Here is a 20,813-nt window from a genome sequence, read left to right on the forward strand (position 1 = left end):
TCACAATTCCCTTAAGATGTTGTTTGTTATCCAGCCTGGTTTGCATGTCAGTTATTAGTCAGGGCTACATTGGACCTCTTGATTCTCATGGGTCAGCCTCCTTACTACAAGACCAGGAGTCGGAGATGTACCCCCAATGTGTCCTGTTTTGTCAACACATTTAACAATATTAACGTTAAATGGTTATAAGAAGAGAATATAAGAAACATTAAGTAGAGCCAGGCATGGTGGCGCACGCCTTTAATCCCAGCACCCGGGAGGCAGAGGCAGGTGGATCACTGTGAGTTCGAGGCCAGCTTGCTCTACAAAGCGCATCCAGGACAGCCAAGGCTACACAGAAAGACCCTGTCTCGAAAAACCAAAACAAACAAACAAACAAACAAAACAAAAAGGAACATTAATTACCTCATGTGTACTCAAGGCAGCATTTTCGTCCATCTGGTGGAGAGCAAAGAAAGTGAGCAAACAACAACTTTTATAAGAACTAAAAATTAGCATTATGATACAATCAGTTTTCTTTTAACTAGGTGTCTTTATTCCTTAAGATGGATGCCGTAGCTCAATCATGTTCATAGCTGCCTTATTTGGAATGCCAACCTGGATGTCTCTCTGTGGAAGTATGGATAAAGAAACTTGGCACATTTACACTATGGAATACTACTCAGCTATTAAAAACAAGGAAATCCTGAAATTTGTGGGCAAATGGATGGAACTAGAAATGATCATACTGAGTGAGTTAACTCAGATCCATAGAGACACACATGGTATATCCTCACTTAAAATTGGACACTACCCTCTGTTTCTCTCATAGACACTATGTTCAATGTGTACTGTGTAAAGATTCAAATGCTTATTTCTTTGCTTCCCTCCCCCAAACTAGTTGCAATCTTTGTTCTGAGAATGTACTGTCTTCAGGCTGTCTAAACTTTGTTCCCCAATTGTTCTCTCCCAATACCATTAACAGCTTAACAGCCAATCACTAAGCCGAGCAGGGGATAGGAATGGACTTCCTGGCAGCTCGGGAAGGAGAAGGAAGAGAGAGGACTTAGAGGATTCAGCCACAGCAGAGGTCCAGCAGCCTCCATGAGAAATGAGCAGCTGGAGCAGAGACCTCCATACAGTGCAAGTGTCTGGGGATTCACACTGGGAGGAAGCCAGATTAACAGTGTCAGGAGAAGATTAACACTGCTCGGTTCTCATGCAGTCAAGCTTACTAGACAAATATAGTAGGCCAGACTCAATTATTTGGGTGCTAGCCAGTTGAGTAGAGAAAGCACAACAAACAACAGACATTTTATATTTTATAATTTTTTATTTTTTTGCACACATTTCTATTTTATTATGGCAAAAGTGAAAGTAACACCTTCTCCCCAACTGCCCTCAAAAATAACTCAGTACATAAAAAGTCTGTTTCAGAATTTTAAAAGGGGAAGGGGAAAGCCTTTACGTGAGTTTTTAGATCCTATTTTTAAAGAGTGGGGGGAAAACTGAGAAACAAACCCACAATTGCCCACACAGTGCAGTTGCCATCTTCCCTCTAGAGATCATGGCCAAGGCTCCTGAGTCCAGTTACACGTGCGGATTTGCTCAGCTGTTTAGCTGGTGTCCATCCTTGCCTTCTACGCATCCAGCTGTACATCCAGCTCCTCAGCAGAAAGATGTTGCTTTGAGTTCCCGCACATGCCTCTACCTCCTCCCTGGCTGCCTCCACGGGTTCCTCTCCTCAGCTGCTGCCTAGATGGCTCAGGTTCACATTAATGTCCATTTCGTCGGCCATCCCGCGAACACACACATTTTTAGAACAGTCACTAACATCTCTCTCTGTCTATGCCTCTCTGTCTGTCGCTCTGTCTCTGTCTCTGTCTTGTCTCTGTCTCTGTCTCTGTCTCTGCCTCTCTCTCTCTCTCTCTCTCTCTCTCTCTCTCTCTCTCTCTCTCTCTCTCTCTCTCTCTCTCTCTCTGTATGTGAGTGTGTCTATCAGCCTCTTTGTTTTTGTCTCATGATATAAGCTCCCAGCTGCTATTCCAGCCATATGTCTGCCTGTTTCCATGTTCACCTTCAGGATGGTCATGGCCTCATCTTCTGACAGTGTACACAGTCCCCCAGTTAAATGCTTTCATCAACCTCAGGATGACAGGGACCTGTTCGGCTTGGCCACAAAAGGCAGACATTTTCCAGGACGACCCAAGAGCAGCGGCCAGGGTTAGGCTCATGAGTGCTGTCTCCTCCCACCTAGGGCCCACACCTGGCCTAGGTAGTCTAGGCCAGAAAGAGCCATTCTCTCCCTGCTAGAGTCCCAGCACAAACAGCACTGATTGGTTGGAGGGCAGGAGCATGGGTTCTAGGGAATGTATCATTGTGGCCGCTAGGGGGCAGCAGGAGTCAAGAGGCAGCCCAGAAAGAGCCCAGGTGCCTGGAAACCTGGGAAGCAGAGGATGCTGAGTAGGCTCCTTAGACAGTAACTCCACTGTGCTGAAGCAGGTGCTTCTGAGCATTAACACCCTCGCTGCCCTTCTAAACCGCTGAGCGAATTCGCAAGGTAACTGCCATCCATCCCTTTGGACGACAGCCCAGGGCTGCATCCCTTCCTTTTAGCAGGCAGGATGGGAGGCAACTGTGGCCTGCATGGCAGGATCCCAGCACTGGCTGGAGTCTGAGCAGAGGCCAAAGGGAGATTCCTTTTGTTCTCCAAGGAGGACTGGCAGAAAGAAATTGTCCATTGAAAGCAAGTTTGAAGCAGCTGGAGAAGGGTCACACTGAGCACATTCAAAAATGAGAAGAAGATCGTAGCCAAGAAGCAAAGTCAAGTCGAAGGTAAGGACGGGAGCAGCTGCTTGGGCCTTTTGAGTGTTGGCTTGTTGCTGTGCTCCAGGAGCGCAGTGTGTAACTAGAAATATTTGAAATGTAAATGTCTATCAAAGGTTGTTAATTTTAATGATGGATACTCATAACCAGAGCTGCATATGTATATATGAACATATATATTTGTAATTTTCAAAATATGAAGTTTAACAATGCAAAGGTTGTAGGATAATGGTAAAGTGTTTGTCTGGAAGGGACAGGAATGTAGTTTCCATCTCTAGCACTGGGAATAATTAGTATATATTCCTATGACTTTCAGTGTTTACTTAATTTCATCATATCAATAACTAATTAATACCAGCAGCCATTATTTCATTAGTATACCAAATGTTCTCTGATATGGAGTGTTGCAGGACATGGAAGCACCACAGGGAACTTCCACTTTTCCTAGAAATGTGAGCTGTTTGTAGTTTTGCAATCCTGAGTAGCCATACCATAGCAACGCTCCACGTGTCTGTCACACTTGGGGTTTTTATGCTTCTACCAGGGGAGCGTGAGAACACAACACACTACATGCAACAGTCACAGGAATCGACCAATGTGTTAGTTAAGGGACCATCTAGATTGTTCCAAGAAAAAGAAAAACGCTGGACATGGTGGTGCATACATGAAATTTCACAACTGAGGAGAGAGGAAGACAGAACTCTGATTTGAAGCCAGCCTGCACTACATAGTAAGTTGCAGGACAGCCAGGGCTACATAGAGTGAGACTATACATACATACCTACATATATGTATGTCTGTGTTTACACATATCTAATTACAAATGTGAATAACAGTAATAGTAGTAGTAGCAGTAATATTAAACTGTGACATGAAATATAGAGCCTTCTTTTGCATTGTCATTGTCATTTTCAGACAGTCTCAGTGTAGCTCAGGATAGCCTAGATCTCACTTAGTAGCTCAGGCTGCTTTGGACTCACAACAGTCTCCCACCTTAGGCTCCTGAATGGCTGAGATTAGAACTGTGCTCTCACCATTCCTCAGGAGAAGTCTCTTCCTTGCACATGTAAATGTGGAGGTGTGTTGCCCCTGCCCCCTGCTAGGATCCCTTTGCTTCACTCATTTACTCAGGCTCCTTCCACTTTGCAGTACTACCAGAGTCTAGAGCTGTGACAAGACTTCCCGTCTGAAACCGAGTCTTGAATGTGTTTGTATTCTGGCTTGCCCAAGGGAAGAGCAGATACAAGCTGTTGAAATCCAAGCACTCAGAGCACCCAGACATTCCACTGATGTAACTGGTAAGAAACTGATGAGTCCCATGGTCACAGCTTGCTACAAAGGACTCTGGGAAATGTAGTTCCCCTCATAGCTAGCCATGCAGGTACCTAAGCATACCCCAGTGATGGCAAGGAGACAGGAAACTTAAGTGCCTTCCTGTCAGTTGCCATGAAAACCTTTTTTGGAGAGGGGGTCTTCTAGTGAAATGATATTTTTTCTTAATATATGTGCCTCTGATGCTACTGAGAGAAAACTTTGCACATGCTCACAGGCTATTTGTTTCAATAGCAAAAGTACTTACTCGTGATTTTGCCTCTTAATGATTTGTGAGTTTCCATTTTTCCTGTGTTGTTGATGTTAGTATGGTGTCTGCTCCACCACAGACATAATTCTTTCTGTCTATACCTTGAGTTTTGACATTTGAAAATACTACAGTGAAGAAGAGATAAACCTGTGTTTTAGGATCCCAAGTGCAGGATTGGAAGGGTCTTGTGAGAGAACAGGTGAGGTTAATCCACTAGAAGACCAACCACCTCATGCGGGAGCTTGATTGTTGCCGGCTGAAAAGATCCTGTGACCAGACTCTGGGAGGAGATATATAAATGAACCCAGAACAGGAGACGGGGCTTTTTGGAGACTTGGGATAGTTTTGGCTGTTCATCGCTGCAGTTCAAGATGCTCCTAGAAAGAACCGCTCGAGGGAAGGCTTTGGGGCTCTGGCTCCTGCTGAGGTTCCGGGTTCTGGTTACTCTAGGTTTCAGCAGAAGAAATCCTGCAGATTGTGCCAGGAGAATCATTCCTTGGAACTGATATTCTTACGGTTTTGTTATTGTGTCCATTAATCCTCATTTCCTATTGTTTTGGTTAGTCGGGTTATAAGTGACATATGCTTGATCACTAAGTTGTTAATAAAATATATTGGTTAAGAAAATTGAGCATACACTACTGACTGATAAACTGAATTTATTTTGATTTGTTCAAGTGCGCCCATTATTTTTATTTAACTTGTGGTTGTTGAGGTAGGGTCTTACTATGTGGCCCTGGCTGGCCTGGTATTTGCTATATAGAGCAGTAGTATCAAGACCCCATATCATGACTTCTCACAACCAGGTACGAAAAATAGGAAAGTGGAGTTGGGCAGATGGCTCAGAGGTTAAGGAGCAGTGTCTGCTTTTCCTAGCGTCCTGAGTTCAGTTCCCAGCAACAACATACTGACTCACAACCATCTATAATGAGATGTGGTGCCCTCTTCTGGCCTGCAGGAGTACATGCAGGCAGAACACTGTGTTCATAATAAATAAATAAATAAATATTTTAATAAATAAATAAATAAAGGCTTCCTCTTTGATATCATATTTTGCCATTTGTTAGTCTATTGATATTTTGCTGGGATTCAGAAAATGATACCCAGAGCCCCACATTATGGCCAATTTGGATTCGGTTCATCTTTCTTGCCCAAAGTACAGAGAAAGGCCTTTTGACTGAGAGATGAGCCTTCCCAGGTGTAATAGTGATGGAATCCCATGACCCAGGCAAGAGTGACCTACCAGAAAGAGACTGATAGGCTGTCCTCTCAGACCCCCATCAGATGGTCATCTGGTCTTCTGTGGATATCACAAGACACTTTGTCCACATTTAGAAGAAAATATTTGTTCACCTCTGTATTCCTTTCTCCATGTGTCTCATAGCTTGTGGTTACTTTCCAATATCCCAATTTATAACTCTTTCTTGTTACTGTAAATGGTTTTGTTTATCCTACCCTTTGAGGGGGTTTTGACAGAGTTTCTCTGTGTAACAACTAGGGCTGTCCAGGAACTAGCTCTGTAGACCAGGCTGGCCTTGAACTCACACAGATACACCTGCCTCTGCCTCCCAAGTGGTGAGATTAAAGGCATGTGCCACCACTGCAGGCTTACCCACTATTTCTTGAAGGCTCAAACTCTTCGTAGACTTTCCATGCTGGGTTTTTTTTTCTCCTGACACATTAATAAATTCTGTTACAAGCACTGGGTTTTATGCAGTCTTGGCAAGAATTACATATAGGCCCAATAACCAAAATAAAAATTTCAAAATATTGTACTTTTAATGCTGAGTGCACAGATTTTTTTGTGTGAAGAAGATTCCAATATTATTTTTAAAAATATTTGAAAAATAGAGATGGACCCATTTTATAACAGCATCACTTTAAAAAACTAACCTGACCTCTTTCTGACAGAGGGCTAATATCCCCTAATATCCAAATTATATATAAAGAATTTAAGAAATTAAAAACTACCAAGTCAAACAATACAATTAAAACTGGGGTACAGAACTAAACAAAGAGTTCCCAACAAAGGAATATTGAATGGCCAAGAAACAGTTAAAGAAATGCTCAATGTCCCTAGTCATCATGGAAATGCAAATCAAGCAACTTTGAGATTCCATCTTACAATGGCTAAGATCAAAAACTCAAGTGACATCACATGCTGGCAAGGATGTGAAGAAAGGGCAACACACCTCCTATGCTGGTGGGATTACAAACTTGTATAACTACTTTGATAATCAATCTTGTCTTTTCTCAGAAAATTGGGAATAGTGCTACCTCAAGACCCATCTATAGGACTCCTGGGCATATGCCCAAATGATTCTCCAACCACACAACAAGGACATTTGCTCAATTATGTTGATAGCAGTTTTATTTGTAATATCCAGAATCTGGAAACAACCTAGATGTCCCTCAACTGAAGAATGGATAAAGAAACTGTGGTATATTTACACACTGGAATATTATTCACCTATCAACCTCAAGGAAATCTTGAAATATCTGTCGTCATAATTGATCCTGATAGCTTCTACCAGCTTATCCAGAGCACCCTTGTCTTCCGTGTTATCTTGTGTGAAGGCAACAGTGGTGCAAGTCTTCCTGTGGACCAGCCGCCCCAGCCTGGCCTTTCCCTTGATGATGCAGTAGGGGACCCCCATCTTTTGACATAGGGCAGGCAGGAAGACCACCAGCTCATTGGGGTCTACATCATGGGCAATCACCATCAGCTGAGCCTTCTTGTTCTCCACCAAGGTAGTGACCTTATTGACCCCTGCTCGAAGGACAGGTGGTCTCTTAGTCGGGACGTCCCCTTTTCCCAGCGGTTTTCTTCTCCGCTCGCGCCAGCAGCCTTATGCTCTTCTCCTGCTTTGTGTCTGGCCTGTACTTGTGCGCGAGCTTAAGCAGCTGGGTAGCTATCTGCCGGTCCAGGGCCTGGGTGAACTGATTAATGGCGGGAGGTACCTTGAGCCGCTTGTAGAGGATGGCCCTCTGCCGCTGCAGTCTGATGTAGCGGGGCCATTTGATGAAGCGAGTGAGATGTCTTTTGGGCTGGATGTCCTGCCCGATGCCGAAGTTCTTGGGCCGCTTTTCAAACAGAGGGTTGACCACCTTCTTGGCCTCCTGTTTCTTCACCACGGCGGGGGCCGTGGCCACCTTCTTCCCCTTGGCTTTCTTTCCCTTGGGCATCTTGCTGGGCTGGAGGAGGGAGCACATCTGTGTTTTTGTGTCTCTTCAAAAGACAGTTTCCATACTGTCCTGCTAGGATGAGGGAAAATGCCTTCCTGTTGTCACTGCATGATTACCTGAGCATCTGGTGCACTTGATTTTGAAGTGCTCATGGCTGTTTCCAAATGTGTGAGCAAATGTCTGGATGGGATGGATTTCCAGACTGCATTTATTGTTCCTGGGGAGTTTTAGTTATACACAGCAATCTCTGCTCCTCACACACCTAATGCATAAATAATTATGCACCATTCTATATTTAGGCCAGCATTTTCTTTGAGTTTCGGTTGTCCATGAGGGAATGTACAGAGAGTGCTGTGTGCAGACACACACTAGTTCCTCTCATGGTCTCTGTGGCCATTCATCTTCTGGAAGTCTCTGCCATCCTGCCCTCAGCAGGAGCTATGTTCAGGTATGGTAGGACTGTCTACAGGAAGGAAACCGAGCCAGGTTTATGCATGTTTCGTGGAGTCTGGTACCTCAGAGCACAGCCTCGGGAATTGGACTGCTAGAGTCAGACTCCCAGCCCAGCCACTGTGCAGCAGTTTAACTTTGGGTAACGTCCCTTCTCTGATCTTGTCTCATTTCCCTTGCCATTCAAATGATGACAGTAACACCTACTGTACAGTATTGTTGTGAGAAATAGAGTGTTAACCATCACACTAGCTCAGTACACACAGTATAAGACTGGTTTATGCAGCTAATGAACTCTGGTCCTGGAAGCAACTGTTGTATAGTGCTCTGTGAGAGAGGAACTCAGGGAGAGGACTAAGTGTATTCTGTATCCTGGATGGGATCCCGGGGCAGGAATAAACTAAGGGACTACAGAGAAGAGCTGGATTCTTCTTAGGTCACCAGATGAGGTGGAGTGAGGGGCCTCAGCTGAGAAAGGGAGTTCATTCCTCATAGCCCCAGCTTAGAATTGGATGTCCATTGAAGACCAGATTTCAACCTTAACCAGCAGAGCCCTACAGCTCTGAGGTTACATTCTTACTAACCTGAGATCAGCATCACCTATCCCCAGCACAAGGCTGAAAGGCTGGAGTCACTAAGGGCATCCAGGGTCAGATGAGCTCCCAACCTGTGCACTCCAGGAAGGAGAGTACCTGAGCATCAGGTCTCTGCTTGGTTGCCTGTGTGTTCTTTGGGACTCAGTTAACCATTGAAAGATGAAATATAAATCTCTTATAAAAAATGGAGGGAGCTGGCCACTGGTCTGCTTCTGCCTGAAGCTCCCATGCAGGAAGAAGCAGGAGCCACCAGTGAGGAGAGAAAGCCAGCTGAGGGATGAAGACAGAGGCAAGAGATACAGCAATTGCTGGACTGTGGAGGCCAGGCCAGTCCCACTCAGGGCACATTGACTTGGCCTCCACTGCTCTTCAGAGATGTAGTATTTGTCTTGAGGTTTTCATCTGGAAGAGGCATTGTCCTCTGCCTTCACTTTAGTCCAGGCAAATAAGATGATGGTGTGAAGCCTGGAGCCACAAATGGACTAAGAAATGGATTGACTATGATGTTGTTGTTTCCTCCTCCTCCTCTTCCTCCTCCTCCTCCTTCTCCTCCTCCTCCCTCCTCCTTCTGTTTTAAAAGTTCCTGTAGTCTCCCCCACAAGGAAACTCAGTATTCCACAATGTTCACTATTTGAACCTTGATACCTGGCTCAGGAAATAAAAGTATGATTTTCTTTAAAGCACTGTCTTTCTGGATTTTTGTCTGTTTGCTTATTTGAGACACAGTCTCACATTGTAACCTGGTCTCAAAGGTGAAGCTGCCCTTGGACTCCTGATCCACCTCCTGACTGGCGGTTTCAGAGTTCTTATCTTGCCCAGACAGTGCACAGAGATGGGGTCGGGGTGGGGAGCTCAGTTTAGCAGCCCCTACTTCATGAATGACAGAGAAACAGAGCATTAGTGCAGGAGGGAGAGGGTGGTGACATGAGAGCCTGTGTCTATAGCTGCCTCGCATCTCCCACCCTGATTCCTGGAACTTGACCAGGGGACCTCCCCGTGTCTCACAGCTTAAATCCACTTTTTGGTGTGTTTTTTTTGTTTTGTTTTATAGACAGAGTTTCTCTGTGTAACAGCTCTGGCTGTCCTGGAACTCACTCTGTAGCCCAGGCTGGCCTTGAACTCACATAGATCTTCTTGCTTCTGCCTTGCAAGTGCTGGGATTAAAGGCTTGTGCCACCACTGCCCAGCCCTTAAATCCACTTTCTACATATGTAGATTCATTATATCAGGTCTGTTCATGAAGAGAACCTTCATAATACAGCTGTGTTTTTGTTTTGGTGTGTGCTGGAGATACATATGCCTACCTATACACGTATTGTTGGACCCTGGAGTTTACTTGGGTAGTAGGGGGACATCACGAGAGACCACTCGAGGACCACAGTGTTGGTGTAAAAGCACAAGGTTTATTGTTGACGCATGTCAGGGGGTCTCAGCACTCACTCGGGAGGCAGGCACCCTGAGTCACTGTTACAGACTATTTTTAAAGGCTAAAACCGCAAAGGTTAGGAGGGGCTGCGTGCCCTATGTTAGGATTGGCTCTGCTGGTCGCTAGGGGTGCTTGTCTAATTATTATTGGCTATTGCAGGGGTCGTTGGCCTTGGGAGCTGTTCTTGGCAAAGAGGGGTGTTGAGGAGTTTCCAGAGAATTTCCAGATGGTAATTGTTTACCTTAGTTGAAATTGTTTATCTCGGTTGGCCACCTTGATCTCAGAAACTGAAGCTAAGCTGGCCTTTAATTCTCTCTGGGTCATTTTTCCAAGCTTGTCTGGGTCACGTTCTCAGGGTGGCTGAGAGAGAGCCTTACAGTATCTACACACACACATACAGACATACACACACAGAATCTGTTTCTTGCTTCCCACATCCCCCCAATATTGTCAAAAGTGTACCAGGTGAAAAGTAGCTACAGTTTACCTGAACCCTGCATGCAGCCACAAAATAAAAATCTTGTTTCCTAAACTCTCTCTTTAAGTGTTAACATTCTGGGCAGTTGTGGGGCAGACGTGTAGGGGACGGGCTATATGGGCAATGTTCAGCTTTCTTGTCGGAGTCTAGGTTCCTATTTCTCCAGCAGTCTGCCATTTACCCGAAGCCAGCTGGCCCTGTCGTGGTTTGGCAGTTAGACCTGTCGTGGTTTATGGTGGGGGCTGGTCATTCTAAGACTCCCGAGCTACTCCTTTCTGGCTATAAACTAGCTTTTCCAGTAAGACTCTGGTGAGATCAGATTAAAGGCCAGCTGCCTGCGAGCAACAGTTCCGGGAACTTTTTCCTGACTAACCAGATTTTCCCAACTTCTTTCTCTCTCTGGAATTTCTCTCCTGCAATTAGAGCAGCGGTAAAGGTAGATACCTGCAGGAGCACTCCAGAGTTAGGTATCCATAGCAACCCTTGCTTATGCAAAAACCCATGCTTCTGTGCCTATATAACCTCTGTGAAAATTTTCAATAAATGTAGTTGATCAGAATCCAGACTTGCCTCCTTCTTCGTGTCTTGTGTTCTGTACTCATACAGGAAAATTCTCCTCCTGAGCGTGAGTCGAACCCCGGCGGGCCAGGACACAGAGGGTTAAGTCCATGGCAGCTGAGTAATGGGCCATACATGTTATCTTCCTTGCTTCCAGGAGGAAGAAGGCAAGTGCCTGCTGAGGGCCTTGAAGGGAGCTGAGACAAGCTCCAAAGTCCCAAGGCGTTGAAGGCGTGGTCACTGCACACCTAGGGAGGAGCAGGCAGCTGAGCAGCAGGAGCTGGAGTGGCTGGTCCTCCCTGGGGCAGGGTGAGAAGACAAAGGGGTTGAGTATAGGAGGACAGGCACAAGCGCTATGGAAATGAAAACCTCTGCAGATCCGGAAAAGGACTGGCCCTGGGCTGGAAGCCTGGGCCAGGGCGCACTGTGCTGCTTCCTTTCTGCTCATGTCACTCAAGACTCACTAGCCAATCAGAGCCATGAGGCAGAATTGTCAGCAGGAAGAGGAGGAGAGTTATTCCTGGTCCCCTGCTGCTGGTTCCACTCTAGCTGAGCAGGCTTTAATGGTTTAGAGTTATGTGGTGAAGGCAACTGCTGTGTGCTGTGAGGGGAGCTCCCGCTAGCTCCGAAGCTGAGACATGGTGAGCACAGGGTCACTGCCCAGAACCAGGAGGAGCAGGCAGCTGAGCAGCGGGAGCTGGTGTGGCGGGTCCTCCCTGGGGTGGTCCTAGTCACTCTTTGGACCAGACTGTGGCCTCTGAATGGGGACTGCTCATTGTGTTCTATTAGTTTGCATAGATTGAGGAGTCATTGTCATTGGTTTCTATAGTCTTTATGTTAGCATGTTAGCCGGGCTGTACGCTGAAAAAGAAATCCCGCCATGCGGCAGATCCATACTAGTTTTTTGTTTGCTTGTTTGGTTGGTTTTTTTTTTTTTTTTTTTTAGTGGGAAGGGAATACCGAGACAGTCTTTGGAGACTGACTAGAGAAGGAAATGGCTTGGGCAATGGGAGGAATTCCTTCTACAAGTCTTCTTAGCGCAGAACGTGCAAGCTCATTTGCTGGAGTACAGGTGTGGTGGAAGGGATGGGACGATTCCCTCAACAAGTCTATCTCGCTCGTGTGCAGAAAGTGCACACGCATGCACACAAGGTGCCCACGTGCTTTAATAGACCTGAATCCTGCCTGCTGGTGCTGGCTTGTTTCAGAAGACGTGCTTCCTGGGCGGCATTGTATTTTCCGTTTTTCCATGGTCATCAGTGCCTCTAGGGGTGGCTCCATTGCTGCCTGTTTACTAACACTGTATTTCTTCTTTTTTCTTTTTCTTTTCTGTTTCTGAGACAGAGTTTCTCTGGTTAGCGCTGGCTGTCCTGGACTCACTTTGTAGACCAGGCTGGCCAGGAGCTCACAGAGATCCTCCTGCCTCTGCCCCCCAGAGTGCTGGAATTGCAGGCATGCACCACCACACCCTGCACACTGCTATCCTCACCCTTTTTTCATTCTGTGGAAAGTTGTTCAGTTTCCATGAGTTTCTAAGCTTTGTCCTATGTCTGTTGGTGAGGGTGTGCTCCTTTAATCCGTGGTGATCTGATATTTTGCAAGGTCACTACAACTTCTTTGTATCTGTTGAAACTTGCGCTTTGTTTGGATATCATCAATTTTGGAGAAAGTTGCCTGAATTGCTGAGAAGGGGGTATATTCTTTTGTGTTTGGGTAGAATGTTTTGTAAATATCATTGGATTGTTTTGGCTTTTAACTTTGGTTACCTGGGGTAGTTCTCTGTTTTGTTTTGCTTTGTTTTTTCCTAAAGGACCGGTTTCTTGTTAAGAGTGAGATAGTGAAGTGTCCCACTTTTAGTGCATGAAGGTCTATGGTGATTTAAGGTGCACTTTCTTTTACAATGTTGGGTGCTCTGGTGTTGGGGCATAGATGTTAAGAATGTAAAAGATATCATGGTAGACTTTTTCTTTGTTGAATATGCAGTGTCCTTCCCCATCTCAATGACTTTTTGTTTGAAGTGTATTTTTTAGATATTAACCTGGCCATAGCAGCTTGACTCTTAGATCCATTTGCTCAGAATCTCTTTTTGCCACCCTTTGCCTTGAGGCGATGTCTGTCCTTGCTGTTGAACTGTATTTGTTGTAGGCAGTAGAAGGACGGATTCTGTTTTAGCATCCATTCTGGAAGCCGGAGTCTTTTTCTTGGTAAGTTGAGCTTGTAGATATTGACAGATATCAATGAACAGTGATTATTAATCCCTGGTGTTTTGTTGTTGTTATTGGTGGTGGTTGTGGTGTATGTGTGTATGTGTATGTGTATGTCCTAAGTGTATTATATGTATGTACACCTTCCGTTCTTTTGGTTTTCCTAATGTGATTTTATTTATGTCCTGTGTCTTCATGGGTTTAGTTAACCTCCTTGAGTTGGATTTTTTTTTTCTAGCATATTTGTAGATAAATACTGTTAAATTTTTACTTTATCAGAGAATACCTTTTTTTTTTTTTTTTGGTTTTTCATGACAGGGACTCTTTGTGTAGCCTTGGCTATCCTAGACTCACTTTGTAGACCAGGCTGGCCTTGAACTCAGAGCGATCTGCCTTCCCCTGCCTACCAAGTGCTGGGATTAAAGGCGTGCGCCACCACCACCTGGCCTGAGAATATCTTATTTTGTCCATTTATGGTGATTGAAACTTTTCTTGTATAGTAATCCGGGCTGTCATATGTAATTTCTTAAAGCCTGCAGCACATGTATCCAAGCCCTTCTGATTTTAGGGTCTGCATTGAGAGACAGGTGCAATTATAATACGTCAGCCTGTATGTATTACTTGGTTGTTGTGTTTTACTTTCTGTTGCAGCTTTTCATATTCTTTCTCATGTCTAGTGTTTTTATTATTATATGGCAAGGGGACTTTCTATTCTGGACCAATCCATTTGTTATTTTGCATGCTTCTTGTACCTTCAGAGACATCTTCTTTTTTTTTTTTTTTGGTTTTTCGAGACAGGGTCTCTCTGTGTAGCCCTTGCTGTCCTGGACTCACTTTGTAGACCAGGCTGGCCTCGAACTCACAGCGATCCACCTGCCTCTGCCTCCCAAGTGTTGGGATTAAAGGCGTGCACCACCACGCCCAGCTCAGGAAAATTTTATTTTTATGGAATTGTTAAAATATTTTCTGGACCTCTGTGGTGGTATTCTTTCCCTTCCTCTATTGCAATTAGTCATAGTATTGGTCTTCTCATAAGATGGCAGAGTCCCATGTTGTTTTACACCAGGAAACTTAGGTTGGATCTGCTCTTATTTTTAATGATGTATCCAGTTTTTTCTATTGAATCATTGATTCCCAAGATTCTCCCTTTCATATACAATCTGTGAGGGTCTCCTGCCACTGTAGTTCACGTTGTAATCCTAAGACTTTCATTTCCAGGATTCCCCAATTTTTCAGTTTTCTTTATTGTTTCTAATTCCATTTTAAGATTTTGAGTGTTTTATGTCTTCATTCAAACATTGTTTAGTGTATCTTGGCTTTATTCAAGGTGTTTATTGTGTTTCTCCAGTTGTTTGATTGTGTTTTCCTGGATCTCTTAAAGGAATGTATTAATATCCTTTAAGGACCTCTATGAAGGTTTTTTTCCTTTTTTTTCTTTCTTTCTTTTTTGTTTTTTTTTTGAGACAAGGTTTCTCTGTGTAGCCTTGGCTGTCCTGGACTCCCTTTGTAGACCAGGCTGGCCTTGAACTCACAGCGATCCACCTGCCTCTGACTCCTGAGTGCTGGGATTAAAGGCCTGCGCCACCACGCCCCGCCTGAAGGTTTTTTCTTGTGCCTTCAGCTATGTTGGGATATTCAGGACCTGTTGTGATAGGATAGCTTGACCTTGTTGGAGACACAGCTCCTGGCTGTTATTGATAATGCTCCTATGCTGGTATCTAGGTATGTTGGTTTGACATGATTATTGGTGTGGGTGTTGATTTCTGGGTTTGTCTTGTAGAGGTGGGAGTACTGTTTCCGGGTTTGTGTTTGCTCCCTGGATATTCTGAGAGTGTCTTGGCTGAGTATTGGACTTTTTACTGTCCTGCTTGGCTGCTGTGTTCATGGAGAATACTTGCTATTTTTAGAGGCTGGGAAAAAGGCGATCACGGAGAAATGGCTTTAGGGATCCACAGGAGGTGTGGATGGGATAGGCGAGAAGAAGCTGCCTCTGTTGTCCAGACCAGTGCTTGGGACAATTGTGAAGATCAAGGTCTGGGTGAGGAGATAAGGTTGTAGATCTGTTGACAGCCTACCTGGGCTTTGGGCAGGCATGGAATGTGGTTGATCAGGAATGTGTTTGCCTAAGTAGGGGCTTGGACACAGAGGAGGCAGTTGGGTATGGTCTGTGTTCTCTATAGGAGACATGGAAAGTGGGGAGGACGCTTTCCCTGGTATTCTGTACACTGTGTGAGAATTGGGTCTGTGGTAACAGATAGTGGGATATCTTTGGACAGAAGACTGGTCTTCTGTCCATCAAGGCTTGTGGTTGAGCAGGGTGTGTGCGCCCATAGTTAGTGGCTCAGGGAAAGAGATGAGGTAGGAGGAGAAGGGCAGATGGGGATGGTCTGTGGTGATGACAGGAAGCATGGACAGGGGGAGAGGAAGATGCATCTCCAGGAGCAACCCTGAGTAGTGACTGGGTCTCAGGTACCAGAGAGTGGGGAAGATCTGGAGGCATCCCACCTAGTCCCATGCACAATGTCTTCATACTGAGCCATCATGTTCTCAGGGATCAATTATTTACCACAATCAGCTCAGTCAGGGGGTTGTCAGGGAACAAGGTGGTAGGCTCTGACTCCAGATCCTTTTAGTAACTAGACAGAAGCAGTTCTAAATGACCTTTCATTGGTCCTGGCCAGGTTGTGGCCAGGGACAGTTGCATATATATCTGGGTGTCACAGACAGGAGGACAGGTCATAAAGGTTTTTCTTGGCAAAATTCCAGAGGCCTCCAACAATCCAACATGATCTCTAGACATCTAGAACAACTGTGGAGGCTTTGATTGACAAAGTTCCAAGGATCTCTGGCTGATTGCTACTGTCCCTAAGTATCAGGTATGGTCCAAGTGTAAAGCTGTTTTAGAAATCTGGTATTTCTCCTAAATCTGTTTTTTTTTTCACTCTATTCTTCGGCCCTGAGCAACTTCATACAGGGAAAACTTTTTTCCATAGAGAATGTTGAAAGGGCATCTTGCCAACACCTTGAGACAATGATAGTTTTTTGCTCTGACTGTGAGAACCCAAGCAGAAACTGGCTTGAAAGAAACTTAATTCCTTGACATAACAGTACTTGGCTAGACACTGTTTCCTGTAGAAACATTGTTTAGAAAATGTTTTGAGAGCCCTAGAAGGGTCTTGGATCATCATGTTTTCAGATATTTTACGACAGAGGACCCCTTGGTAGTTAGCCTAGGCTTGGATAGCACAGCTGTTGGTCTGAGACTGGAAGTAGGTCAAGTGTTTCTTTCAATAATATTTAGCTCAAGGTATGATGATGCTATGACCTTGTAAACACATTGGCTGTAGCCTGGGGAAATGTATGATAAGACTTTCCTCTGTATCGTTTAAGAAATAAAGATCCGGTGATGCTACCCATTGGTTTAAAAATGATTTTTTGAGCCGGGCGTGGTGGTGCATACCTTTAATCCCAGCAATTGGGAGGCAGAGGCAGGTGTTTGCTGTGGGTCCGAGGCCAGCCTGGTCAAAAAGTGAGTCCAGAATGGCCAAGGCTACACAGAGAAACCCTGTCTCAAAAAACCAAAAAAAAAAAAGGTTTTTTTGTTGTAGGTTACAGAACTTTTGTATTTCCTTTTACTCTGTTGATTTTTGATTGCCCTAGTGACTGTAAATGATGGGGAAAATCATGATGTAATCAGTAACAACAAATAATTGAACTTCATTTCAATAAAATCTGGGGTTGGCCCAAGGAGAGGACAAGCAAGTAAGAGACATGAGAGAGTAAGCTAGAGTGAGATGGGGAACAGCAAGAGAGGGGGATAGATAGGGAATGGCAAGAGGGATAGGTAGATGGGTAACAGCAAGAAAGGAGATAGTTAGCAGGACACAAAGCAAGGAAGCAAGCAAGGAGAGAGAAGTCAGACAGACAGCAAAGGAAACGGAGACGGAGACAGATAGAGAGGCAGAAGAAAAGTTCTCCTCGGCTTCAAGACCTTCAGCTTCTACCGCTTATGCCCGAGTATTTCCTTTTCCTCCATTCCTCAGCATCTCAACAACTAGTTCCTCTAGCTAGTTGTTCAAACAACGCTTGGTTTCCCTTAAGCAAACTGCCTGCTCAGTTCTCCCTGCTGCAGATCTACCTCTCTTCTCTCCTCTATGCAGTTCCTGGGGTTGGTCTTGGGGAGCAGGGACTGGGGAATGTCTGTGGATTAACAAGGCCTCAGAGTGTGCTGAACATAAACATAGTTTGTGGTCAACCTGACCCGATACAGAGAATTCTCCCGGACCAGGGTAAAGGTCTGTGTGCTAACAAGGAAGTGTAGCTGCTAGTCACAAAATGGAGTCTGACTGCTCTTAATGTGGTGTCTTCAGGTGAGCTTATTCAGCAGTAAGACTCAGGAAACATAGTTGGCCTAGGTTAACAAACAGAGGGAGGAAGCCTCACAATTGCATCTGGGGAATCAATGTTCCTTTGCACCTTCACCTATCTTTGTCTTCTGAAGATTTACTATATTATGTTATGAGTTCCTGGAGTTTTTGTTGGTTTGAAGAATTTCTGTGAGACAAAGAGTTTTCTCTTCTTGATCCTAGAGCCTCAAAATTTGCTCTTTTCGTGGCACATCTGTGTTTGCTAGTTTTTGCAATAATCAATGTTGATTGCTATGGTTAACACATTTTTGAAGGTTTTAAACACTTTCTGATATATTATTGCTGTGTGTCCTAATTAGGTTCATTTCAGAACATTTCAGTGTCTGTAGTCATCAGTTGAGGGCGTGCCCCTACCAGAACGGCTGGTTACTCTGTCAGTCAACAATTGTATTGATTCATCAACACAATTGATGTGGCAAGGCTCTTCCGATGAGAATGGCAATGTCCCTAAGCTAGTGGGCGTGGGCTGGAAAAGGGAGCAGGCTGAGCATGGGACAGTGGCCAGGCAAGACAGAAAGCTAGGACACCATGTTTGCCCTTAGATATTTACTTTATTTATTTATTTATTTATTTATTTATTTATTTATTATGCATACAGTGCTCTACCTGCATGTACACCTGCAGTCCAGAAGAGGTCATCAGATTACATTATAAATGGCTCTGAGCCACCATGTGATGACTGGGAATTGAACTCTGGACTTCTGGAAGGAAGATCAGTCAGTGCTCTTAACCTCTAGCCATCTCTCCAGCCCTACTACATTTCTTTTTACATGAGTTTGTATCCTAAGCTCCCGAAAAAATGGTCTGTGATTCGAAAGAACCATCCAAAAACTTGTTTGTTACCTGAGTTGCTTTAGGTTAGAGAATTGAGTCAAAGTAGCAGAGTAGCATGTTATTAAAAAAAAAAAAGAGTGGTACGCAAATATTGATGTTGCTGCTGGACAGACCTGATGATGCTCTCTTTTGGAGGAATATGGAAAACGTCAGGACTTGAAATGGCAAAAGGCTCAGAAATGTGTTTACAGAGTTTAATCAGCTGTTCTTGTAGGACGTGGAATATAAGGAGTTTTGAGAGTAATGCAGACAAAGGAAGTCCAGGTCATAGGATTTCAGTAGAAAATAGACTCCATAATTCTGCAGCTAGTACTCATTTGTGTGATATTTTGGTCCAAAATGTTTCTTAATCTTCTCCTGCCTTGAGAAATTGAGTAAGGCAGGATAATTAAATAATGAGCTGATTTCCTAGATGGACTATTGACTCTTTGGATAATTTTTACTAGTGGCTCATTAAGGACCACAAGGTAAAAAAGTAACAAATGGTGTAGAAATAAACACAGAGTCTGTGGTTTGTGGGGAAAGAACAGCAGTAGGTTGTATCAGATGCAGTCCAATGCTGAGACCGAGGCAGGAACTTTCAAGGAGGTGGTCACCATTCCAGGGCAGGGCCTTGCTCTGGATTGGAAGCCTAAGATGATGCTCTAAGGGTGACACTTGATCCTCTTAAGTCTTGAATTAAGGGAAGGGTAGGCCAAGTTATTTCTAGTCCCAGGAAGGAACTTCCTACAAAACCTGCTTTAACTGTGGTCCTAGGAAGGTATGAGCCATCCCAATATAGAAGCCAGATTGACAGGACCACCCACCCATGCTATATGTTCCTGGAAGGAAGAAGCTTCTTCCTCTGTGGTTTCAGTTCAGCACTATTCCTGCAGCCTATATCCAGAGTCATAGCCCCAGTGAGGAGACTGTGAGAGTTCATTGCCTGAAAGCAGAAGGATAAAAAAGCCTGGGTTGTATTTGGAGACCACAAGATATTGAGTTAACTGAGCTATGAAAAGTCAGCCATGGAGAGATTCATGTAGGGAGTGGAAGTAACCAATCTGAGAGATTTGTGACCAGTTTCAGGGATAGGGACATCTAAACCCTTGAGACTGAAGCCGCATGTATCTGAGACAGAGATAGAGAATTTGTTCTTTGCCTTCTATCATGGTTCTTGCCTTGGTCCTATCTTCCCTCACTCAGCACACATTCCTCTCTTTGGAATGGGAAGGACTATTCCATGCCAGTGAAGATTAGAAAGTTGTAGCTCGTTTTCTGAATTGACAAGATGTGGCCATCAAGAGATTGTCTTGGGAGTCAGAAGAGACTTTGGACATTTGAAAAGTGTCCAGGCTGTTGCAGACTACTAGGATCATTGAAGTTGACTAAATGCATTTTCATCATGAAATGACCATGAGCCCAAGGTGACAAGAGTCAGATGGAATAAAAACACAAACACTCCCAGAAAGGATGATGTCTTTTCACACTTGTTTGTGATTTGTGGGTTATGGGAGGAGCTTATGGAAGTTTTTGTAGTCGGACCCTCTCTAGATTCCTTATTGGGGATGTGACTTGAGTGTCTGTGGACTCAACCCACTTCCTGTCCTCCTGTCTACTGTGTTGTGGTTGAAACTCATCAGTTTCCTTCTCAAGCCCTCACCATTGTAGACTATTCCTAAATGACATAAAATAGAGTAGATGCAATTGCTGTTCAGTGCTAAGCTAATTTGCTAGCCGAAAGTTGTTCGAATGTTAGTTTTGTTGTTGTTTTTGAAGACAAAGTTTCTCTATACGTAGACCAGGCAGGCCTCCAGCTTAGAGGTCCACCTGACTCTCTCCAGAGTGCTGGGATTAGATGTAGGCCAACTTTGCTGGCTTTTGGTTTCTTTTCATGTTATGTTAGTGTCTGATGTGCCTGGAATGTAGGTTTTTGTACTTGTCAAGCACATGCTGTTTGCTGACCTTCATCCACATGTTGGATATTGAAATTTGGCAGAGACTATATATTCTCTTTGTCAGGATGGCATGTATTCATGACATAAATACTCCCTGAGCCTTCTGAGTTGTTAGATTGCAGGTGTGTGGCATTCTTCTTACATGTTGTATTTGTCTTGAATTTTTTTGATGAATATGAGTCTTTGCCTATGAGCATGATTATGCAATGCAGGCTTTGATCTTTTTAAAGCCTGCTTTAGGGCTGGAGGGATGGCTCAGTGGTTAAGAGCACCACCTGCTCTTCCAAACATCCCGTGTTCAATTTCCAGCAACCACATGGTGGCTCAAAA

General features: G+C 44.4%; 1 protein-coding gene and 1 pseudogene across 2 annotated transcripts in view; one reads left to right on the top strand and one right to left on the bottom strand.

Moving 5' to 3' along the window:
- Positions 1 to 6,849: 6,849 nt before the first annotated feature.
- On the bottom strand, positions 6,850 to 7,772 carry LOC311583102 (large ribosomal subunit protein eL8-like; annotated as a pseudogene). The gene has a single exon. The product of its transcript is annotated as a large ribosomal subunit protein eL8-like (transcript).
- Positions 7,773 to 11,627: 3,855 nt separating this feature from the next.
- The window catches only part of LOC311583103 (uncharacterized protein), a gene marked incomplete at its 3' end in the record, with an annotated part of 49,590 nt that continues 40,404 nt past the window's right edge, over positions 11,628 to 20,813 (top strand). Inside the window, exon 1 of the mRNA XM_084756423.1 lies at positions 11,628 to 11,722. Within this exon, the coding sequence (XP_084612549.1) occupies positions 11,720 to 11,722 (3 nt within the window). The 5' untranslated portion in view covers positions 11,628 to 11,719. The remainder of the gene's footprint in view (positions 11,723 to 20,813) is intronic.

The sequence above is a fragment of the Acomys minous genome, assembly GCF_964271855.1.
Source record: "Acomys minous genome assembly, chromosome: 14".
NCBI lineage: Eukaryota > Metazoa > Chordata > Mammalia > Rodentia > Muridae > Acomys > Acomys minous.